Genomic DNA, 23,301 nt, shown 5'->3' with positions numbered 1-23,301 from the left:
CGTACTTCTAGGACAAATCCCTCTTTCGCCAACAGCAATCTATAAGCGTACATTACTCACACACACGCGCATACAAAAGATTATTCCAAATCAACACAGATTCCACGAGGTCACATTCCGCGGGAAAGTAAATTATCGGCTGACCACAAAATCACTCCGTCACATAAGCACATAATCAGACACGGAACCGATATAGTCCTATTCAGTCCCTTTACAACAGTGGTATAAAACTCTTCCTTCACTAGAAAAAACCGACACTGTTTATTAAAAAAAAAGGCGACTGAAATCACTAGTGGAAAAGTTATCATCAACGAAAGGTATTAATGTGTTGCTTGAAATTGAATTGAAAGGAATTAATGCTATCTTCCTGAATATGTACAATGGCTTCGGTGTACTTTTACAACAAATCGCACACTTATATACATCTGAATAGTTATGATACCTTTGGTCGGTAAAATAATAAATAGAATAAATAAAACGTATTTTATTTAAAACAGGCGACTGAAAGCACTTGTGGAAAAGTTATCATAACGAAAGATATTAATGTGTTGCTTGAAATAAATTGGAAGGAATTAATGCAGTATAATCTGTCGGAAGATGTGCAATGGCTCAATGTATTTTTACAACAAATCGCACACCTCTACGTATCTTATGAATAATGATTTATACCTTTGGTAGGTGAAATGAATTCTCATTCAAATTCCACATTACTTTGTTTAGTCTTCAAATCGTTGGATCGGTCGGGGGGGGGGGGGGGAGAGATCATGCTTATCGATAAAGTAGCAAATGCATGGGGTGTATTCAAGAACATCGTCTTCTCCGAATATTTTCCCACCGATTCGGATGAGTTGATACTCCTACACTAACATCGCGGGACAATGAATATCTACACCCATCTATCATTAGTATCATACGGTGATTATGGAGGTCGTCTTTTGTAACGTGGAGCCTTCACATGAATGTAGATGAGTAGAGAGACTGGGTCTCGGTGTAGTTGTTACAATTTGTGCATTTCGAGGTCTATCAAACAAACCAACAAAGAAACTTATTTCATTTTCCTCTGAGAAATAAGTTGTATCCTGTATATTAAGTGGAAAGAGTAGGCCCTAAACAATTTTCCCACCGATTCGGATGAGTTAATACTAACTGGCAGCCAAGGAAACACTGTAGAGAACCGTAACTTGTATCAACCTCCCCCGTTGTTTGGGTGAAGTACTAGTATATGAAAGCATTTATTATGAAGTATTTTGTCACACTTTCTAGAGAGTATTCATAAATTGGGTAAAAGCAGATCTGATAATGAATATCATTTTATGTTAATGATTAACAACGATTGTGTACCTGTCTGTATGTGAATGTTCGTGCATGCGCGTGTGTATGTGTGAAATTATCTGTCTGTCTTTCTGTCCGTGGGTGTGCGTCTGTCTGACTGTAGCTGCAAACTTGTGCATTTTGTATTTACTGTGATGGGATGCTACATATTAAAACATGGATGAATATGGAGTGGATCACATTAACAACATTGATCATGAACAAAGCGGGTATACAAGTTTACTCTTCCCTGCATTGCAAGCGTGTGAAGATTTCCTTATGCCCCCCCCCCCCCCAGCCCATAATACCCCACCACTTGCAAAATTAGTACAAAATCATTAAAAGAAAATGAATGTTGTTGTTGTTTGTTTGTTTGTTTGTACACACGAATATTTCAAGATTACCCCAGAGAGGTTGAGAAGCTTTTTTTTTTTTTTTAACGGATAATCGGGCATGACCAGATTTCACACGCACTGTTGGATATATCATGTCTTAATGTGATATAGCTTATAACGCCGTCTCTTGTTCAGATTTTGAGAAAATGCTCATGCAACAACTTAACCAGTGTAAGAAGTAGACCTGGTCTCCCTTACATTTCAAAAGACGACTCCGAAAAGATGTTAATTGTTTTATATTGGCCTACAGTTCCAAATCTGCTTGTTGGACTGTAGGTGATAGCATCTGTTCAAGGACTTGCTATAATTCTGTACATGCTAATGACACGTGGAGGAATCTTTAAACCAGATTATGCTAATGATGCTAATCAAAATATCATAAACGAAAATCTTTTAAGGGCAAATAAGTTGTGTTTAACTTTACGCCCACATCCGAGGTACAAATGTATGTTAAAAATGAGGCTTACCGGGCAATGTTTTAGTTTACTCGATATCCGTTTTTTTTTCCTTCAAATCGCTTTAACAGCGAAACACTTAAACAAAAAAAAAAATCTTCTCATATCTTGGGAGTCCACTAATTCTTCTTCTTCTTCTTCTAATACTAATAATGATAATGATGATGATGATGATAATAATAATAACAATAATAATAATAAAATGATGATAATGATGATTATTATCATTATCATTATTATTATCATTATTATTATCATTATTATAATTATCATTATTATTATTATTATTATTAATATTATTATTATTATTATTATTATTATTATTATTATTATTATCATTATCATTATTATGAATTATATTTCTCCTTCTTCTTCGTCTTCGCTATGTAGTACAGCCCCCGTCTATACAGTATAGTTTCTACCCTTACAATTGTGCTGTACACGGTTATTCATAGTCCTACAACACGTCAATATTATTTCAATAAAGTGTATTCATTATACAGTACGATAAAATTAAAGTTTAATACATGTGCCCTCTTTCTACGGACCATGAGACTCAAAACGTTTTCAAAATTACAGAAATGGAAACATTTAAAAACATAATGCAGAATAATACATATTTTAAACAGTTATTAAATCTTTATGGCGTAAGAAAAATGAGACAAGGATAACTCCTTTCTCCAGATAAAAATATATCAACTTGATCCATCATTGAGCAGATAATTATCCAGACAAGGTAAACAATTGATGAAACAACATGCAACTGAATTTTAACTTGATGCACCCTGTTGTATCTTATGGTATAGTTCAACCTCATGATATATAGTGATGTGTATCGACATCATCATGCAACACGTACATGACGTATACACAAGTTCGCCTGCATGTAGGAATATTCAGCTTCGAAGGACACAAGGCTACTTGAACACGAACAACAAAAGAAATACCATCACGTGCAAAGGTAATGTCCATTTTGCTCTCACCTGTTTAGCCATTGGAATATATACCTGGCGTCCAACTCTCTTCACAATTATGTTCGTCACGCCGCCGGTCCAAATAAGATACACCCTTTCATGGTTTCTTCATGTAAGCAAATATTTGGCGGAAGAGAGAGTGTATGTGGAGCCGAGGACTGCAAATACAGAAGTCTCTCTGCTTTTACTTCCTCCTCATGCGATAATCGCACCCTTTGAATCATTCTTCGAGCATGTAGGCTTCTTTGGGAAAAGGTTAAGACAGACATCGCTCCAGAACAATAGGGACATACGACGCCCGTAAACAATAATAGAAGTGGGGGCAGGGCCCATTGTGCCAAATACGCCGTGCGCACCGGAGCGCGCGAGCGGAGGGCTGAGGTACAATGTTACGTAATCGGATACAAAAAGGGGACAGAGACTTGAGACTTGTTTGACACACTTTTGAATTTACTTCCAAGACGTCCGTCAGTCAGTCATGGTGGACTGGTCAAGCTCAATCTAACTCTAATCATTGTCACTGCCAAAGATGTAAGACACGGAATATCGACGCGCATTTCGTGTTGAAGACTTTGTCCAATTAACAATTCAGGTCAATCAGAGGCGCGATCTCTTTTTAATTGGGACAATTATGACTCAAAGTGTGAAAGAATTCTCGAAGTAGCTATGAATAATCCCCAGCTGCCCGAGTTAAGATGATGGATCGAGCATGATTGCCATCAAGGATTTATTTCAAAACTTGCGGACATTGGAATTAATGATGTATCTGTGAACACACATGAGTCGTCCTTCTGTCAGACAGGCACAAAAAGTGTAATGTCAGCTTAAAATCATTCAGGCAGGATGTTCACCGGCTGAAAGTTGCTCCCTTGAATGTCCCAAAAAGTTCTCTCTCTCTCTTTCTATGCGAAATCCTCTTCTCATCTTTCTTATTCTCCTCCTTTCAGTGCTTTAGTAGTGAGCTTTAAATCTGGGGCGCAAACGCTAAGACGAAGCAGACTCCGGGATGGATGATGCTAGAAATAGCTGTCTCGCGCATGTCTGAACACCATTTTTCCTCTTGCAGTATTGGCGTCGTCTTTGCGTTCGCGTCGCAGATTCAACGCTCGCTATAATTATCATCATTGTGCATCACATTCAAAGCAGATCCATTCTCTTATCTCTCCTTTCAACGACCTTTTCCAAATTTTATACTGTACTACAGTATATTTGTTCTACTAGAGCTCCTTCCATCTCTGCGGTATACCAGTATGTATATTGTATTACGATTTTTATTTCTATCAGAAGCCCCCACAACAGCAGTATTTATGCTCCTAGATGCAACAAAGAGGGATTATACAAATATTTTAGTTCAAGATATGTAGGCCTATAGAAGCATGTTTCCATCTATGGTTTAAAAATAATAACAGACATCCAATTAGATCAATTGAAATCAAACTACATTACATTTTTTTTTTGGTGATTAGAATAGAGGCTATGAACATATACATGTATATGTATATAACTTGTAAATCATGCAAATCCCAGCCCCCCCCCCCTTCATAAACATTTACAAGCACGAACACACACTACTAACGCACACACACACACACACACACACACACGCACACACACGCAAGACCACACTTGCAAGCACCCACAGTAGTCAAGAAAGCACAGAAGACAGCTATTTCCATTCACGTTTTATGCAAAACTTTACTAACTCTAAATTTAGAGTAGATTTGATATTGCACAAGCACTGATAAGAATACAGTGTATTACTTCCGTATGCTGAATGGTTGCTAACATTTACACTACACACGCTGCAAGTACTGCAGAAACGCTGCAAAACAGCTTACCTTTACCGGTAGACTACACATGATTATTTCTGAATTTGACAAAACTGACACTCGATATTCACCTGACAGAAACTATGACTTTACCACAAGGTAATTGAGCAGTAGATACACTGGATTGACATGACGATTAATTAATACAGTGTAACCCCAGTATTACAATGACCTTGGGGCCATGAAAATAAACCAGTCATATTAGGTTTCTTATCATTTCTGGGGTAAAAAACACACACACACACACACATCAAACACAAACAGACAGACAGACATACAAACAGACAAACAAACAAACAAACAAACAAACAAATAAACCTACAAATACGTAATGTTGGGACCAACAAAATGTCGTTTTTGCAACAGGATTTCGGTAAATATGACCTGCTTAATAATACTGAGTATGACATTTCACTATGGTTACTGGGAAAGCTAATTATAATTAACTTGTTTACACAGTACCACTTTTGATGAGGTGAAATCAGTACATGTGTAATCCCAATTTTCCATTTCTGTATTTAGCTGGTCTTTCATTTTTTTTTTTTTTTGCACATTTACAAGGCATTGGTCATAAAAAGGCAAAATTGGCAAAACCAGCAACTTCGTCATAACAGTCAGTTTGCCTGTACATTTTCAAATTGTAAAGGTCTCATAGTAAAGTATAGCCATACCACTTCTAAATGTACTGCATTTCTGATACATTAAAAAAATACAAAAAAAAAAAAACCTCCTGCATTAACAGTGAGCTTCATGAACACTGTCCTTCTGTCCTTTAGTTTTCTGTACTTCAGAAAATGCACTCAATCAACTTAAAGGAGACCTCCAGATGATTGTTACACTTTTGCATTTGAACAGCTATCAATTGGTTCTAATGGGTACAAATTTTCAAAATTCATACTGATTGGGATGGTGGATAAGAAAAAATGCTCTCAAAATTCATTAAAGAAATCACAGTGAACACAGATGATGAGATAGCAACTTCACATACGAATGCATGACTGGGTGCTAAAAGAAGCAGAACAAATAAAAAGGAGAAAGCATGCATAAATTGTTAAGCAAGTGGTATGGTAATAAGATTACTCTGCGACATTACTAGAATGTATGAATCTCGTACGTCATCATGCATGTCCAGTGTACATGTGTTATGTTTTGGTTTTTCAGAGCATTGGTTTATCTGCGCAAAGACTCCAATACGTTTCACAACTCTGTAAATGGCACTATTGATTTATGTTCTACATGATGTAAAGTTCTATATATTGTCTGGAATGCCCCTTTAAAGTCAGTTTAACTGAAGATTGGACAAGCGCCATCTTGTTTAATACAGAGGAAACTTGTTAAAGGGAGATCTAATCTAACGAAATACCTGATACTTATGCAACAAACTGTTTTTCACAGTCCCAATGACATCAATCTGCTTTGTTTTGTAATGTTTATTAGCTACTGATATAACAAAATATCTAATATAACAAAATATCTGATATAACAAACAAAATGTCCCAGTCCCAATGACCTTGTTATAACGAGTTTCCACTGTACTGTCACCTGTGATAAAATTGTATGGGATGTGAGACCACAGTGTACTTACTCACAACAAAGGGGTTGAAACCCTTTAACCATTTTGTGTGCTTTGAGTGCTGATTGGCACATAAACCCCCAGTAGCATTGTACACAATGTCCAAAGTCCCTGCCACAGAAAGGGTTCAAGCTTTCTTTGATGATACAAAATGTATTTTTCTTTCTCAAACATATCTTTCGGTTTCTGTCTCACAGTGATCCATCAAGATCAAAGTCTAGCTCATCTAGGTCATCACCCGTGGTAAAGATGGAGCCATCAAAATTGTCTGTGACAGCTTTAGGAACTGTTTTGGCTGTTTTTGCTTCACTCACAGGCATTTCTTTTGCTTTTGATGTCACATGCTTCGCATGGGACACAGCAGGGGAGGTGTTGGCTTTGTTTCCTGTCCCATTTGTAAGGGGCGGGCCACCGTTCTCTTTTGGAGGGGGCGGAGAAAATGTGAAACCTTGGAGTTTCTTTAGTGTTGACAGGGCGGGTCTCCTGCCACCGGATAGTGATGATGAGGATGCTGACAAAGATGACAATGATGACGATGATGACGATGATGATGTTGATGACGATCTCCGAGGCGTGACCTCCTCTTTGTCTTTGGATGATGATGTCACTTTCTGCTTCTTCCTGGAACTGGTGTCCTGACCTGGCTTTTCCAGGGTTCGCTTACGTCCACTCTTGCCCTCTGCATCCGACGTTCGCGGCTCTTCAGGCACTCGATTTGCTCCTCCCAGAAGAGGTGCATTTTCGGCACCATCTGAGTCACTTGCTGAGGATTTCGAGGGTAGCTTTCTTCCACCTGCCTGGCGCTTCCAACCAAACTGGCCACACTGCTTGCGAAAGTTCTCCAGCAGTGATGAACTTCTCCCATTTTCTTCTGGGTTCTCCTGCTGCTGAGAAACATCGATTTTACCTTCCAAGTTCCTACTTTCTAAAAGTTTATCTTTGCCTAGTTTAATACAGTTTTGTCCATCATCTCCATTTGGCATACGAGATACCATCTTGCCATTTACCTTCTTCACTGCATTAGATTTCCCTCCAGTTCCTGAGTTTTTCGTCTCAGCCTGTGCTGCACCTTTAACAACCTGTGGGTTCGGTTTGTGTGCTGTACGATTCCTACTACCAACGGCGCTTCCCTGACTGGATACGGTTGCCATGACAACAACACCATCGTCATCTTCATGATCAGTTTGTACAGCATTCCTATTTGCTGCATTAATGGATGTTTGCTGCTTATTGGTTTTACAATGATTTCCTACCACTGGTGCAAGAGTATTATTGACTGTTCTGTGCTGCTTGGGATAGTTGCTGTCATCCCGCAATCCATCTCCAAACCCTGTCTCATCCTCCGCCCCTCCCAAATCATGCTCAGAGTCTTCTCTTTCAACCATTTCTTCATTCACTGCGACCTGATCAGACTTCCCCAAGTGCTCCTCTGGGGCGTGGTCTCCGCATTCCTCTAGGCTGACTTGTGAATCCGGCACCACCATCAAACATCCATCATCATCTGGGGAACTCCTGGGATTGACTGCCCGCGGTCCGTCGTTTGCGGGTCCCTGCGTGCCGTCGAAAGGGTCCATCGTCTGGTCGGCAGGATCCTCGCCCCTCCTCCTCCTCTCCTCCTCCTCTTCAGAGGACTGCCGCTCCTTGGCAAGGTGATCCAGGTGATCCTGCTCCTCCAGGAGAAGATGCTCCAGCCCGAGATGACTCAGGATGAGGGATGCTGGAGAAAGATGAAGAGATGAATACCAAAGCTGTTTGTTTGTGTGTGTACTCTTCTTTTTGTCCTTACTACAGGCGACTTCTAGAATGACAAAGTCCTTTGGAGCGGCAACTTTCTTTCATTGTATAAAAATTTTGTCACAGCCAAACAAACAGTGAATAAAGATCTATAGATGATAATTTTGGGACCTTACTTTGTTGTAAACAGAAATGCACTGTATCTTCCAGCCCTACACACAATCAGACTTGTTCAAAATAGCATATGCCACATTTGTCACCAATGAATCCAACCTCTAAACATGAACAAAAAAGATATTGAAATTTGTTAGAATATTGATGTGTGTGTGGACAATGTAGGTTGTAATGTCCTATTCAATTCTTCTTGATTGGTCCTGGTAGCCAGTATAACTTTGATATGACAGCACTTCCAACACAATAATGCTTTAATTGTTAATGCATCCGAAAGCATTTTACATTTCTCCACAATATTTTCATTTGTGAATAACTTTCCTCTTAATGTGTAGACATGACAATGATAAACCAAAAGATAGATAATATGTAAAACATTGCCACACCACCTCCTTTTCCACACTTGTATTCAATAGCTATGTAGAAAAAAACACACAAATGCAGGGGCGGATCCAGGAATTCTGTACAGGGGGGGCGTGACTAATATTTCTGGTGCCACTTCCGGGTTTCATTTCATTGTTTTTCTTTTTATTTCTTTTGTTTTTAACGAAAAATAAAGGGGGGGGGGGGGCGTGCGCCGGTTGCGCCCCCCTCTGGATCCGCCACTGAAATGTCAGTACCATTGTGTCAACTGCCGAACCTTGTAACCACTGACAACACACAAGAACACAGCTAATCTCTTTGATCTACTGGTCAAAGGTTTCACTTCCTTTCCCACTCACCTTGCTTTTTGTACTCATCCTCTGGATCCTCAGGGAAGGAGGTGTGAAGTGCGTTGACCCCTCCAAGCAGAGCTGCCCCCTACAAATGGGTCAAAGGCCACGGCCAGGATGCATCGTTATCACAGACAATTCAGAGGAGCATTAGAAGGATATCGAATTTGAAATATATCAATGCAATGGAAAGTTTCTAGATTTATCTACATTTTCATCTGGAGACTACATTTATAGGTACTACAAACAGGCATCAGTAAAGTCTTTGGTAAATATCTTAGAGATTGGTATACAAAGATTATTTTCTTTTTCTCATATAAATCTAGATAATTGCATACTGACCATTCCACAGAACCTCAAAAGGCTGTCCTGACATGAAACATGAAGCTACCCTTTACTCTGTGTTTTTTTTTTTATTTTTTATATACACTGCAAAAAATGTGATAGTTCTCCTACTAATATGCTGGATTGAAATAATCAAGATTTCAGGTTCAAGCACCCAAATGCATGCACCCTCAGAGAAACTGTTTCACCAAATATTACGTTCCTCTTGACCCTATAGTAAGATTGATTCATGGCAATGCTGGGTGCTATACAACAGATGGGCCAGTTGAATGGGATTATCTGAAGATTTGCTTGATGATGGTGATGATGACGGTGACAATTACAATGCTGAAAATGATGGTGATTATGATGACAGCAATCATAATAACAACGATAAACATTAACATTCTCAACATTGTTGGGCAGATTCCTCTTTTGAAAAGATGTCATAATAGTGATACTTTGTGTAAAATTTCACTTTCTTTGTGTTTCTGATTTTTTTCCCCCAAATTTCACAGATCTTATTGTATGATTTTTCTCTATTCATAAAAAGCAACATAATATCAGGATGAAGTCTTTATTTAACCCGTTGAGGACGGACTGATTTTGCTACAACACGCATTTCCCATAGACACCTGCCCGAGTACACTCGCCACTCATCCTCAACAGGTTGATAGTGTAATCAAGAGCAAGAGGAAAAGGCTGGCAGACGAGATAATTCTTCTATCTTTCTGTCTCCTAGCAACTCACCTGCATGGACGACTCCACGACACTGACCGCTACCACGGCATCCTGAACTCTGACCTCCGACTGGCACATGAGGCGGGCGTGGGCCTGGGCCAGGCGGACCAAACTCTCCAGCAGGCGGATCGTGGTCCGGGCCGCGTTCCTCAGGTCCGCCCGCCGCTGGGCCTGGTAGTACCGACTCAGCACCCTGTTGGACGCATCAGAAGAGGATTATGGGATGTGAATGTCATAGCACTATGGTATTTGAATTGAATTTGAATTATTGCAAGATGCAATACAAATACAATTAACATTGGCATTCATAATCCATAGATTTTCAAACATGAATCCGTTTTTAGCTTCATGTAAGTAGTCATGCATCTAAAACATGAGGGTGTCTACACAAATCATTTTGCAAATTTGCAATTTGGAAAAATCTTTTATTTTTCTTCTCCTTCTTCTGTCTAGGAAACATTGTAAGGTGCATAGAGTGTCTTTCAGATTAGTATGTGCTAAATAAAAGTAGAATATTATCATTATTATTACCATCAGACATCAAAATGGAATGCAACAAAACATATTGGAGTCCAAGTATGGGGATGGCATCTACAAGTTAACCCTTGCTCTCCTGTGACAGTAGATATATGGCTGTAATGTAATAACAAAATGTAATAGATAAAGAGCAGACAGGTCTTAGACAGACAGGGGATGGGGGGGGGGGGGGGAGGGGGCTTATCTAACCCATTGAGCACGAGTCCCGAATATACTCGGGCAGGTGTCTATGAGAAATGCACTTTGTAGCAAAATCAAACCATCATCAACGGGTTGATAATTCAACAGCTGTTGTGTCATGTCTTGCAGCAAACATGGTGACGTGTGAAGATGCTTTTTCAAAGTGCGCACGCACAGAGAATCTGAGCAACAAAACTATACCATAAGAACCAGTATTTCACTTACATGTTGGCCTGGGGGGTCATGACGGGGTCTATGGTCTTGATGATGCTCAGGTAAGTCTGCATCTTCTCGATGCTCCACAGCTCATCGGGCGGGGCTCCTGATGTGGTGGAGGGGAGAAAGCCATGCCAAAAAAGACATTAGTTGCTAAACTTTCTGATACATATGATTCTTGCTATTGTTGTGGTTTTTCTCCTGATGCAGTGAAGATGAGACGCACACATTTGAGACATTTCAACATTCAAAAGATTAGCATTCTGAGGGGCACATACAGTCTTTGTTGCTCTTGACAGCTCTCTGGTATTATGGTGTCATCAAATACAATGTGTCAGTCTGGCATGCTTTGCCACTGGTGTACTCTCCAATTGTCAATTATTGCAGATTGCATCATTACATCTTTCTAGCTTTCAGTGCTACATTCTACAGCCTCTTTAGTTAACATTTCTTTCCAAATCCCAACCCCATATGAAACCTCTTACACCCCTTCTACAGAACAAAATAACATATAAAACAAAGGAAACCACACCCACACACACAAAAAAAACCACCACCACCAACAACAACAACAGAGTGAGATGAAGAGAAGTACAGCTTTGTACCCTGTGGTCCTGGGGCGCACCCTTCCAAGATGTAGGAAGACACGACGCGGTCCCACTCCTCATTCTGCGAATCCAGCAGCACCAAGACGATGTCGAAGCGGCTCAGGAGCGGACTGGCAAGGGCGATGTTGACGCTGATGGACTGGTCGGGGTCGTACTTGCCCTTGGGATTGGTGGCGGCCAGGATGGTGGTGCGGGTGTTGAGCTTGCACACGAGACCAGCCTTTAGCATGGAGGGCCAAGTTGGAGGAGGTGGATGGTTGAGAGGAGTGAGGAGGTGATCATGAGAGGGGAAGGAGGTGAAAGGGTCGGAGGGAGGGATTGAGGGGGTGAAGGGGTGAGAACACAGAAAAATTTATTAACATTAACATTCACCTTAATATGCCAGGTTTGCAAATACGTGTAGTCAAATTCATCATCTTTTCACCGAGTTAGAATACAAGGAATTTTCGTATGCATAAAACCTTTGTGAATTTGCGAGGACAGGAGCCAAATTTGCAAAGGTAAAATGCACACAAAAGTTTTAGTCTACACAACGCATTGAATGCCAGTACCAGTGCAATGCAGTGCACCATACAAGAATTCGTACTGGTAGTTCGCATTCATTTTATTATGTGTTTTATATCGACCAGCAGTGTGCGTTCAACAAATCCCTTTATGACTAGCACATGTAGTATACTGGTAATTTTTTTCATCGTCAACAATTCACGAAAGTTTCATGCTGCAAGTGTTTCTGGTTTTACAGGGTAATAATGAAGTGGTTTCCTCACAGTGAGTGGTGGACCCATGACCTTTCATTGTTGCATCAATGTCATTAAAGGACAAGTTCACCTTCATAAACATAAGGATTGAGAGAATGTAGCAATATTAGTAGAACACATCATTGAAAGTTTGAGGAAAATCAGACAATCCGTTCAAAAGTTATGCATTTTTGAAGTTTTTTTTGCAGTACCCGCTGGATGAGAAGACTACTGCAGTGTATGAATAACTTAGATGTCACATGCGTACAACAATATAAGGAAAATATAAAGAGAATTTCACAAAATTCCATCTTTTGAAAAAAGTACACATTCCCCTGACTCGTTACCGATAAATGTTATGGGTAATATTATTCCCCCTGCCTTTAGAAAGAGGCAAGTCAATTGCTCTTTTATTATGCGAAAAAAGTGAAAATATGTTGAATTTTCTTTTATATTTTCTTCATACTGTTGTACGCATATGACTCACAAGCTGTAGTAGTCTCCTCATCCAGCGGTTCCAACACAAAAATTTAAAGAATTCATAACTTTTGCATCGATTGTCCAATTTTCCTGAAACTTTCACTGATGTATTCTACTAATATTGTTGCATTTTCTCAATCCTTATGTTTATGAAGGTGAACTTGTCCTTTAAAGTGCATATCATCTACACAGCACTTTACCTCCACAATACAGCTCAGTATTGACAACAGTGTTGTCGAACTTCAAAGAGTGACTCTGAAGGTTGGCAATGATTCTATTACGGAGGAGGATCCGAAAGGGTGGGATGGGCTGTTACCTTGGCAACACTGATTGTCTGCTGCTCCATGGCTTCATGTATACTTCCTCTGTCATGCTCTCTTATACTGTTAAACTCATCTGCATGGAAGGAAAAAGAAAAGATATTTGACAAAATAAATCACGACTGTTTGTGCAGCTGCATGACTGCACAGCTGAAATATGAGAATGACAATTTATTAAAAGGGCAGCTGATTAATTTCACATCAAACATTCTACTTCTTATTTCACAGCAAAATGGTTTTCATTTCAGTGGGAATTGGCTGCACATAATTAGTAAAGGCTTTAGCCCTTGATCACAACATGTGGTGGTTTCAAGTGATATTGTGCTCATTGTGGCTTAAAGTGATAACCCATGTGGTGACATATTTTGCTTTATAAATGACATTTGATAAAATATCTCACTGTCACTTACTATTGTGTCATATGTATTACTCTTTTATACTAATGGAAAGAATAACATGCTTTATGCCATCACAAAAGAGAAATGGACATTTCAAATATGTTCATTTTTTTTTGCTGCTACACAACAATGGTCGCCTGAGCTAAACTTGGGACCCGTACACGAATAACTTCAATGCATGCTCCAATGCACAAAGCAAAGGTACCTGTAGTTGCTGAGCTGACATTTTAACCATAGACTGTGTACACATAATGTAATCTTTGGTTGAAGCATGGTAAAATAATTACAGCAACTCTACCCCCATGGCCTCCCCCCCCCCCCCCCCCCCCCGTCACCCAGACCAATATAGGGTAAAATGGTCACTTCCTCACTGACCGATGCAGCACAGTCCACCATCGGCCAGCACCAAGGCTCCTGCCTCCAACGTCCACTCTCCAGAGTCTCTGACAGCAGTGACCGTCAAGCCAGCGCTGGTTGACCCTATGCCTGTGGTCAAGACTGACCGGGGGACCACCTTGGCTGCATACTTCAGAAATTGGGACTTCCCTGTGCCTATAATTGATTTTTTTTTCAATAAAGCATGTAAATATAAAACCTTGCTTTTCTCAACTATAACACGGTAAACAAGTTTATAAAATCTATCTGTTGGCACAGCATAGACAAGAGAATTGCTTTACAACCAAAACTGCGGTAACTACATCACAGAAATGTCATTTTCTGCCAACCAAAAGTAATGGCAAAAGTCCCACACACTTATTATCAAACAGATCAGATCTTTTGTGCTTACAAGGTTTTAAAATGTTCCAGTAATCATGGTCCAACCCAAACCAAGTCCATTTGCATAACATAATCAATGTTCTCAGCAAAAAAAAAAAAAAAAAAAAGGAGAAAAGCACAGCCAGATTCTCTAACAATAAGTTTGTTTGTTTTTCAATTACTAACTTTTTTTCATGAATTTCATCAAAATCCATTCAAATTTTTCAGTTATTTTGCAAACAGACAGAAAAACAAACAGACAAGCAAACCAACGCCAGCGTAACGATAACCTCTTTGGCGGAAGTAATGATGTCGTCTCACCTGGGTCTCCCACCAACAGCAGGTGGGACTCCCCCCTGGTCCTGGTCCCTGATTGGTCCTCCCTGGCCACGCCCCCTGCCAACACCATAGCAACTGCCAACTTGACCACGTAGAGTCCATACACCTGTGGGCACAGGCTGGCTAGGATGGTGTTACGACCCTGGTGAGGAAAAGGCGGTAGCGGACTCTCAATTGCTAATCTTTAACAGTTTCATAGTACCGTCTAGGCTTGTTTCTTTCTTTCATTCATTCATTTATTCATCATTCATTCATTCATTCATTCATTCATTCATTCATTCATTCATTCATTCATTCATCATTCATTCATCATTCATTCATTCATTCATTCATTCATTCATTCATTCATTCATTCTTTCATTCATCCTTCATTCATTCATTCATTTTTCATCGCCAACAGAATCATATAAATATGAATTTCTACATAAAATAAGTATACATATTATCATTAGAAAGTACATCAAACAAAATTTATAGGTATGCAAATAAAGGGAAGGTTAAAACAAAATCATGAATTGCAACTGAATTGCAACATCTCGACAGAAGAATTTCATGAATTTGAAAAATCATGAATTTGTGAAAATGCTGGAAATGGGGAGGAATGATAAAGAAGCAATGCGTCTAGAGTGAATTCATCCCAAACATGATAACACTGGGTAAATTGTACACGTACAATATAGTGGATATGCCGTCATACTCTAGCGTAATTGCAAAACCCAATCACACAAACTGAATACGAATAATACAAATAAGCCTACCTCACCCTGTACAAGCACCCAAGACAAACCTGACCACTGTCATACAGGTGTTTGACTCATTGGAAACATTCATACACAGAGTGGACTAACAACATTCTGTGTCGTAACAGACACTCTCTTAACCCTGACTAGGCCGGGCTTTTTGGGTAGATGATAGAGCGGAAGATCAATGCCATTATTATACTATATAAGGTAGATGAAGTTCACTCACTGTCAGTGGCTTGAAACGATGCTTGTCCCAGAATGCTTCAAATTCTTGTCTCTATAAAGATGGAAAGTAGCAGGTATTACAAATGAGATAACTGCCATTGCTTAAATTGCAGGCATACCTCCAAAACATCAATTGTCTTTGAGAAGCAAAATGTTTGACCACGACTTGCTCAACAGCAACACTAACTAATGCGTGGAAGCTGGGTAGCAAAGTGGATTATGCAACAAAAATCTCATTTATTGCAAAGCAGTGCATTCAATAGGAGGAAGGAAGTTGCATGGCTCATCACATTATCCCAAAGAAATACATATCCATGCATTTAACTAGATCGGTATACTGGCCTGGTGATGATACAGGTATACACATGTAGATCTAGAAGATTTTCTGCCAAACACCAATAATGCTTTCAAATGGCCACAGGAATTGGATTCAAAACTAACAAACTGAAATTAACAGCAATAAATCAAAACAAACAAATAAACAAACAAATCATCGCACTTGGAGCGTTAGCCTGATGAGCATTAACTGGTTTTGCTAAAACACACATTTTTCATAAACACCTGCCCGAGTATACTTGGGACTGGCCTTCAACAGGTCAATAGCTCAATTTGAATTTAAGCTGAAGTTGATGGGTCAAAAGGACTTGCTGACCATTTCCTCGGTGATGGTCAGGACCCCCCTCTGTTCATTCTTGACCTGGATGTGATTGGCTCGCAGCGCCATGTCAATCTCACACTTGGAGTCCACGTAGACCGACTGCCAGCGTCGCATCACCGTCCCCCTGAGGTGCGAGGAAAGAAAGGGGAATGTAGCGAGGGACGGACCAAATCTTGGTTTGTAAAGTCAGGTGCAGAGTGTTCGCTAAGTGAAGACAGCATACTTTCCTAACAAGCACCTATGGCTGTAGTTTCATTTCAATTTCAGATCAGTTTTTCATTAATGATATTAAAGAATTCAAATTTTAGGACAAGCTAGGTCTGTGGTGTCTGCAACTTTGCCCACTAGCTCTGTACAGAATCCAATGTAAGGACAAGTTTTGGAAGTGCACCTGCTAGAGTTGAATTGGGAATAGCTATCTTGCTTTTTTTTTTCATAAGACAATCCTTCCAGTAATTTCTGGACTAGACAAATATAACTTTTAGAAAGATTAATAAATGTAATCATGACAAGGCATATTTTTAGATAACTTTGTTAAAAAAGAAAACTGTTGTCAACATTTCCAACATCTATTGCTGCCACACACAGCAGATAATGAACAAGCAAATATGAATGCGTATACATTGAACATAATTATACTCAGACACCGCCCTACACACACTGACACACAACAGTATTCTTCCCTTGACTTCTTTCAACACCAAAAGGCACAGATAAATTGAAACAAATAGGAGGAGAAATGATTATGTGCCCAAACTCACGTCACAGTGATGTCATCACCAGCTTTACAGGAATCCACCAGGTCATCCTCCAGAATGACCCACATTGACCTTGGGATCTACAGGTCAAAGGCCAGGGTCAAGGATAAAGGTAGTCAAACTATATCGCAACCAGAGATAAACATCATGGGTCCTATCTTTGTTGATATCCAGCCAGGATTTGTTGCTCTTCTTTTGTTCTGTTTTGTAATATCACACACTCAATTCAATTTCAGTCAATTTTGAACGAGTTGTTTCATGAGGCCACTATAAAGGAAGTAACACATGCTTGTGAGCAAGGTAATTCCTCCTCGTCCTCCCAAAGGACTAGGCAATGAAGACAAAGAGCCTTACCTAGGGGCACAGCATGTTGTTGCAAGGGGACGTGAACCAGGGACCTCAAGATTGATGGTCTGTGGTCTTAACCAGTGAGCCACAACAGCTCGTCAAGCAACAGATGATGTGTAATACAGTATATAATACAGCCAACTGACATCTCATGGAAACAGCAGAACAGCTGCCATCTCATCTCAAAAACTTGCTTTCATTTTGTATTATTGCTGCTTCACCTCTGCAAGTAAAATATGGATACATTCAAACATGGCTCACAGTTTACTGTTAAACAGGGCATATTTTACAAAGTCCACGAGTTGACAATTGGTCATCCATGAAATTGGCAACTTCCCAAAATATTGTCTTCTGTAACACAACTGCTTTGTGTACTATCCCCAAGTAGACACCATAACCTTTTCTACTGAAAAGTGAGAATACTTCCTCTTCATTCCATGAATGTGGTTCTCGATCACAAATTTGAAGATACAGGGTGTACTTATCCTCACAAACACAGGTAACAACTCTTTTTTTTTGTTTTTAAATCAAGGATACGGTTCCCATGGTGAGTTTGTGAACCTGTTCCTGGATTTTGATCTCCTGGTAGTCCCTGCAGCTAGAGGGGGCCCCACTGGCATCCACGCCAGAAAGGCAGGCAAACTTTGTTGAGCCACAGCCCTCGGGATTGGGACAGCGCTCGGGTTTGCACTCGCTGTAGTACTTCTCAACACTGGCCTGTCAGCAAAAGCCAGAAATCAAAAGGTATGTGAGGGTGATTCAATTGGCTATGTTACAGTTAATCATTAAATAAATAAGGCACTCATTCTGACAGTTGAACACTGAATCATGAGAATGAAAACTTCTGTGACACTTCTACTCAAGATCAGTAGTACATATAGGGCAAGGATGGATTAAGAAAAATATTGTAAACAAAACCAACAAAGTACCAATAATAAATGTCACCTCATATAAAAACAGTAAACTAAAAATGACAGCTGAGTGAAAATCTAGGCAAAATCTGAATTAAAAAAAAAAAATCCCTTTTAATAACTCTTTAAAAGTCTAATATCAAAGCATCTTACAGGGCATCAGGAAATAGCCCTGCATGCAAGTATAGTCTTTGAAAAAAAAGAATGGGTCAAACTTACAAAATTTCAAGAACTTTGTTATCATTTCATTTAAGTTTTTTTAAAGAGGTGCTACGTTTCATTTGTTAGTCTTTGATATTCTTAAAGTTAACATAAACACAGACTGCAGTTTCCCTTTCATGAAAAAGAAGCCAAACATCTCAGTCATGTGGGAGGACGAAGACTTGAACTGCAATCTTACCTGCTGGGAGAAGACATGCTTGCACCTGGAGCACATGAAGTCTTTCTCAAACTCGAGCATCTTCACCAGGGTGGTCCTTATCACTGTTCCTGGTCAGAGGAAAATCAATCACATCAAAAGCTTTAAAATTTGACATCAACATGTTGGCATTGTACAGTCTCCTATATTTCTCTCTCTCTCTCTCTCTCTCTCTCTCTCTCTTCATTTAAGTCCTCTCTTTTTGACTTCTTTTTTTATCACTTAGTATTTCAGTTTCTCTCCTCAGCAAATAAAGTTCTGCAAAAATGCTGCAAATTAACCTTTGTGACCTTTGAACCAGTGGACTTCTAAACCAACATATCAAGCTTTCTCTCAAAGTTCATCGTTGAGGTAGGCATGATCAATGTTCATTGAGATTGGGGGAGGGGGTAATTTCATAACAAGGCGAGTCATTGCTCTGCCACAACTTCTAGGCCAACCGATTTTGAGCAAATTGTGTCACATATTTTCTACATATGTCACAAAAGTTGTGAAATCAAGAATGGGGTGCTGACTTTTGACTCTCATCAAATCTGGGCCAAAATGAAATGGGTAACGACCTCAAATTGATCACGCTACTAAAAACTTACAGAACAAATGTCCTTCCTTTACTAGTACTCTATACACTAGTGGACCAAAAAGAGACAAAAAGTGATAAATGAAAAGGGATGATAGACGAACATCATGCTCACCTGACACAGACAGGAAGCGTCCGATGTCTGTGTTCCGAGGAAGCTGCTCACGCACCAGCTCCGGGCAGGCTGGTAGGCCGATGAGTCTGCCATGGACGTTTGTCTTCATGCTCTGTAATCCACAGACCCAGTAAGAAGCATAATCAAATACATCATACACACTATTTTACAAAAATACCTCTCAATAAAGAGGCAAAACAGTGCTTCATCAGAGCTAAATAAAAATGAATGAAACAAAGTAACAGAATAAAACTCCTTTTAAGCTTTCTATTCATTGCAGTTACAGGAAAAGCAGAGATATTGATGGATTATGATTTTGTAATGACTTTAGACTTTTAAAATCAATGATTTACTCCCATTTAATATGCTAGCAGGAAGTTGGATGTAATCCTAAAGCAGTTATAGCCTGTTTGCAAATCATCACACAGTCTTGAATAAAAGCTACTACATGGTATCTGATATATCATGAATCTTTTCTTTAGTTTTCAATCCTTCTCAAATATATTAAAGAGTAACCACAACTTGAAGTTACAATAATCCCTTTGTGCCAGCAGGAAGGAAGGTTCACCACCTTCAAGTGCTTCTGTCATGCTTTCTGTTCTTTCTTATTTTCTTTTATTTGTCAGCATAAATCAAGATTATGCAACCTAAAGTCAACATCTAGACACAGACAACCAAATGCACAGACTCCTACCATGTTATGCTTGTCTGGGTGATTTCTGTACACCTCCATGGCTACTCTGGACAGGGCAACGTCCAGAAGGGGCAGTGTCATCAGGGGACTGCTCAGGATGTGATCACTCACTTCCATGTTGGTCTCAAACAAGGTCATTGCACTATACCAAAAAAGAAAAAAGAAAAAAAGATAGGCCAGCCGCCACATACGATTAATATTGTTTGCATTTGACAAACAGAAGAGCATCAATGCAGTACAACGTCTGTGATGCACGGTGAACTGTGATTTCTTCATTACATTGCTCAGTCTATGCAACTTTAATGTTAACCCATTGAGGACGGTTTGATTTTGCTACAACACGCATTTCCTATAGACGCTTGCCAGAGTATACTTGGGACTCGTCCTCAACGGGTTAATTGTGATGTGTGTATCATCAATATGTCCTAGCTTGCCATGCACTGTAAGAGAGCAAGTTTTCATTAGGAACTGTCAATCTCCTACCAAGGGGTGTTTTTGTTTTTTTTTGCAAGGTGAGGTTGGTAATCACGGAAAATCACAGTAAAATGACAGGATACAGTGAACCACTGAATTGGATAAGATGGTGGCTCATTATTGTCTGTCCATCCATGTCTGAGAAAGATGTCTGAACTTGAAACATCACAACTATAATTATATGCAAGTGTCTCACTTGGATGTGGTATCATGTGAATTTTCAGTCTAGTATTTCAACCATCCTAATGAAGCTCCGTCATGATGTACTCACTCTATCTCCACACTGTAATGCTCACAGTCATCCTCCTTCAGGAGAATGCCTTCTAGATCGGCTCGATGCTGCTCCCTGATGTAACTCTCAAATATGGCTGCAAAGGATGGAAACCCAGCGACAATAAGAACACGACATATATGGCTGGAAAAAAAAACACGACAGGCATCAAAATTCCCAGGTAATGCTCATGAAGTACTTGTAAAAAGAGGTAAAGGAGAGAATGATATGATTATACCCGAGACACCTGTGGGAGATACCCTGATTAGCCACAGACCCCTAGTATTTTTGTTTCAGCTTTGAGATGCTTAGTCAAACTGACACTTTGACAAATTATTTAAATGAGTTCCTTGATTGAAAGTGAAGTGAATATAAGTGGATACAAGAGTCTCCTCTGGTGAATGTAAATTCATGACAGCATTATTTCTCATTTGATGAAAACACAAGGAGTACAATTCAGTGTCATAGCTGCAAATTTTTGTCCTTCTTTTACTTTCCCTTTGTCTCATTTCTCTGTGAAGCAAAATGACAACCCAGTCTCACATTCTGGTTTGGGAATAGCATTTAATCAAAAAACATTGTACATGCCACTGTCGGATTGAAGCATTACTAGGTGGTATAAAACATAAAGCCAATTAGACAAACTTTTTGATCTGATCTGAATTACCAATATGAAGCAAACAACATTTTGGAGGCAGGAAAAATTTAATACAGTTACTTACTTGTGTACTCCTCTTTCTCCCCCGATGTGAATTCCTCGTTTGTCCCCATCTTGACTTTGTTTTCTCTGTCAGGGGCTACCAGGACAGTCCATCTGCAGTAGTATCACCTGTTGGCAGTTGTGATATTGTATTACAAGCATATTTACAACTGTAACAACTGTTAGATGTCTAAAAAGAAAGAACATTCTGTATGCTGGGAATCCTTCAAAATGCACAGTGATCTCTCAGATTTGAACTTGCAAGCAAGGCTTTTAAACTACTGAGCCGAGCCCGAAGGATAAATGAAATGAGTACAAAGGCATAATTTCTTAGCAACTGATTTTGAAAAAAAAGAAGAAGAAAGTAATAATAATACCCAAGGCCAAGTCCAAGCCCCCTCCCCCCCCCCCCCAAAAAAAAAAATGAATAGATAAAATTTAAATAAACTTTTAAATAAATAAATAAAAGTTCGCCAAGTTTACAACTTTACGAGTAACAGTTACAATAATCATCAACATCCAGTCATATTCACTGATATTTAACTATACACAGCCCTGTCACTGTACACAAGTGTAATTCCAGTAGAACTACGAGCCGCCTGGATCTCATATCATGAATATTTAGATCTAGTAGGGCCTACATGATAACCTCACATTGGGATTGCAGCAAGAACCAACCCAATTACTTGCATTACACAGATTCAAGTGAATGGGACTGATCTAAACAACTCTTCGAAAAAGCTCATCTTGTTTACCTTAAGAAAATTCCATCGAACGACTGATGTATGCAGACAGTCTGCACCTCTGACTCCCTCTTATCCGGATTTTGGTATGACCTACTGCATGCTTCAAATAAATAATACTGTTCCACAAGAAAGTCACAATCCCAAAACATTGTCAGTAATCTCACAATTCGTGCGTCGCGCGCTTGGATATAGAGAAGGATTTTTGGTGCGTGAATCCGGTACGTTGTTACGTTTGACGTATTTTATAAATACAGTATTCATAACCACTGTCGTACGTCGCGCGCGGTGTGAAAATTTCGCACCACCAGAAATCAGCGGAAAAAACCCCACGAAACTACAAAACACGCGGATATTTTGCTTTTCATAATTATATATCTCGATACTGGAATACATCAAATGTATCATCGCTGCCACTAAAACAGCGACGTGAACATCTCCGTCGTCTTGTGATGTTCTACAAGATACCTAGCCCAGCTTGAACCGTTCAACTGTGTATGAGGCAAGTTCTCCAAGAATCTTCAAGGTTGCAGTCTCAAGCTGAAGGAAGCAGACCTACCACCAAAAAAACTTAAAAACATCGGAAATCATTTTGCTCCCCTTCCAATAATTTTTGTGATGTGGAAAATTTTCTTGCTTTTTATGATAAACTGTCCAAATATTTCGCCCAAAGTTTTCACCAGATTGCTGAATTTCAATTCTGAAAAATCCAAAATCATTGATCTCTAGCGTGGAAGGACTGAGAGGGGGCCTCCCCCTCTCAGTCCTTTAATAAACTTCATACACTTTTATATTTACAGATTTCCGAACATTTCATCAAAAGATCTGTCACTTCAATGAAAAAAAAAAAATGCGTAAGTTCTCTCGTGTGGGAG

General features: G+C 39.5%; 1 protein-coding gene across 1 annotated transcript; it reads right to left on the bottom strand.

The window, feature by feature from the left end:
- Positions 1 to 6,728: 6,728 nt before the first annotated feature.
- Positions 6,729 to 21,754, bottom strand: LOC139711155 (uncharacterized). The gene is made up of 17 exons (XM_071623073.1): positions 21,706 to 21,754; positions 20,984 to 21,080; positions 20,239 to 20,380; positions 19,545 to 19,656; positions 18,835 to 18,923; positions 18,061 to 18,240; positions 17,179 to 17,255; positions 16,412 to 16,541; positions 15,761 to 15,811; positions 14,774 to 14,933; positions 14,072 to 14,248; positions 13,295 to 13,374; positions 11,759 to 11,981; positions 11,163 to 11,259; positions 10,230 to 10,413; positions 9,165 to 9,243; positions 6,729 to 8,254 (listed from the first exon to the last, which is right to left on the bottom strand). Exons 1-17 carry the CDS (start codon positions 21,752 to 21,754, stop codon positions 6,729 to 6,731), a joined length of 3,453 nt encoding a protein of 1,150 aa, XP_071479174.1.
- Positions 21,755 to 23,301: the final 1,547 nt, after the last annotated feature.

The sequence above is a fragment of the Diadema antillarum genome, unplaced genomic scaffold, assembly GCF_040938485.1.
Source record: "Diadema antillarum isolate AM-2024a unplaced genomic scaffold, OU_Dant_1.0 seq00001619_RagTag, whole genome shotgun sequence".
In the NCBI taxonomy this organism is placed as follows: domain Eukaryota; kingdom Metazoa; phylum Echinodermata; class Echinoidea; order Diadematoida; family Diadematidae; genus Diadema; species Diadema antillarum.
The sequence above is the reverse complement of the archived record's forward strand: the minus strand, read 5'-3'. Positions and strand labels throughout refer to the sequence as shown.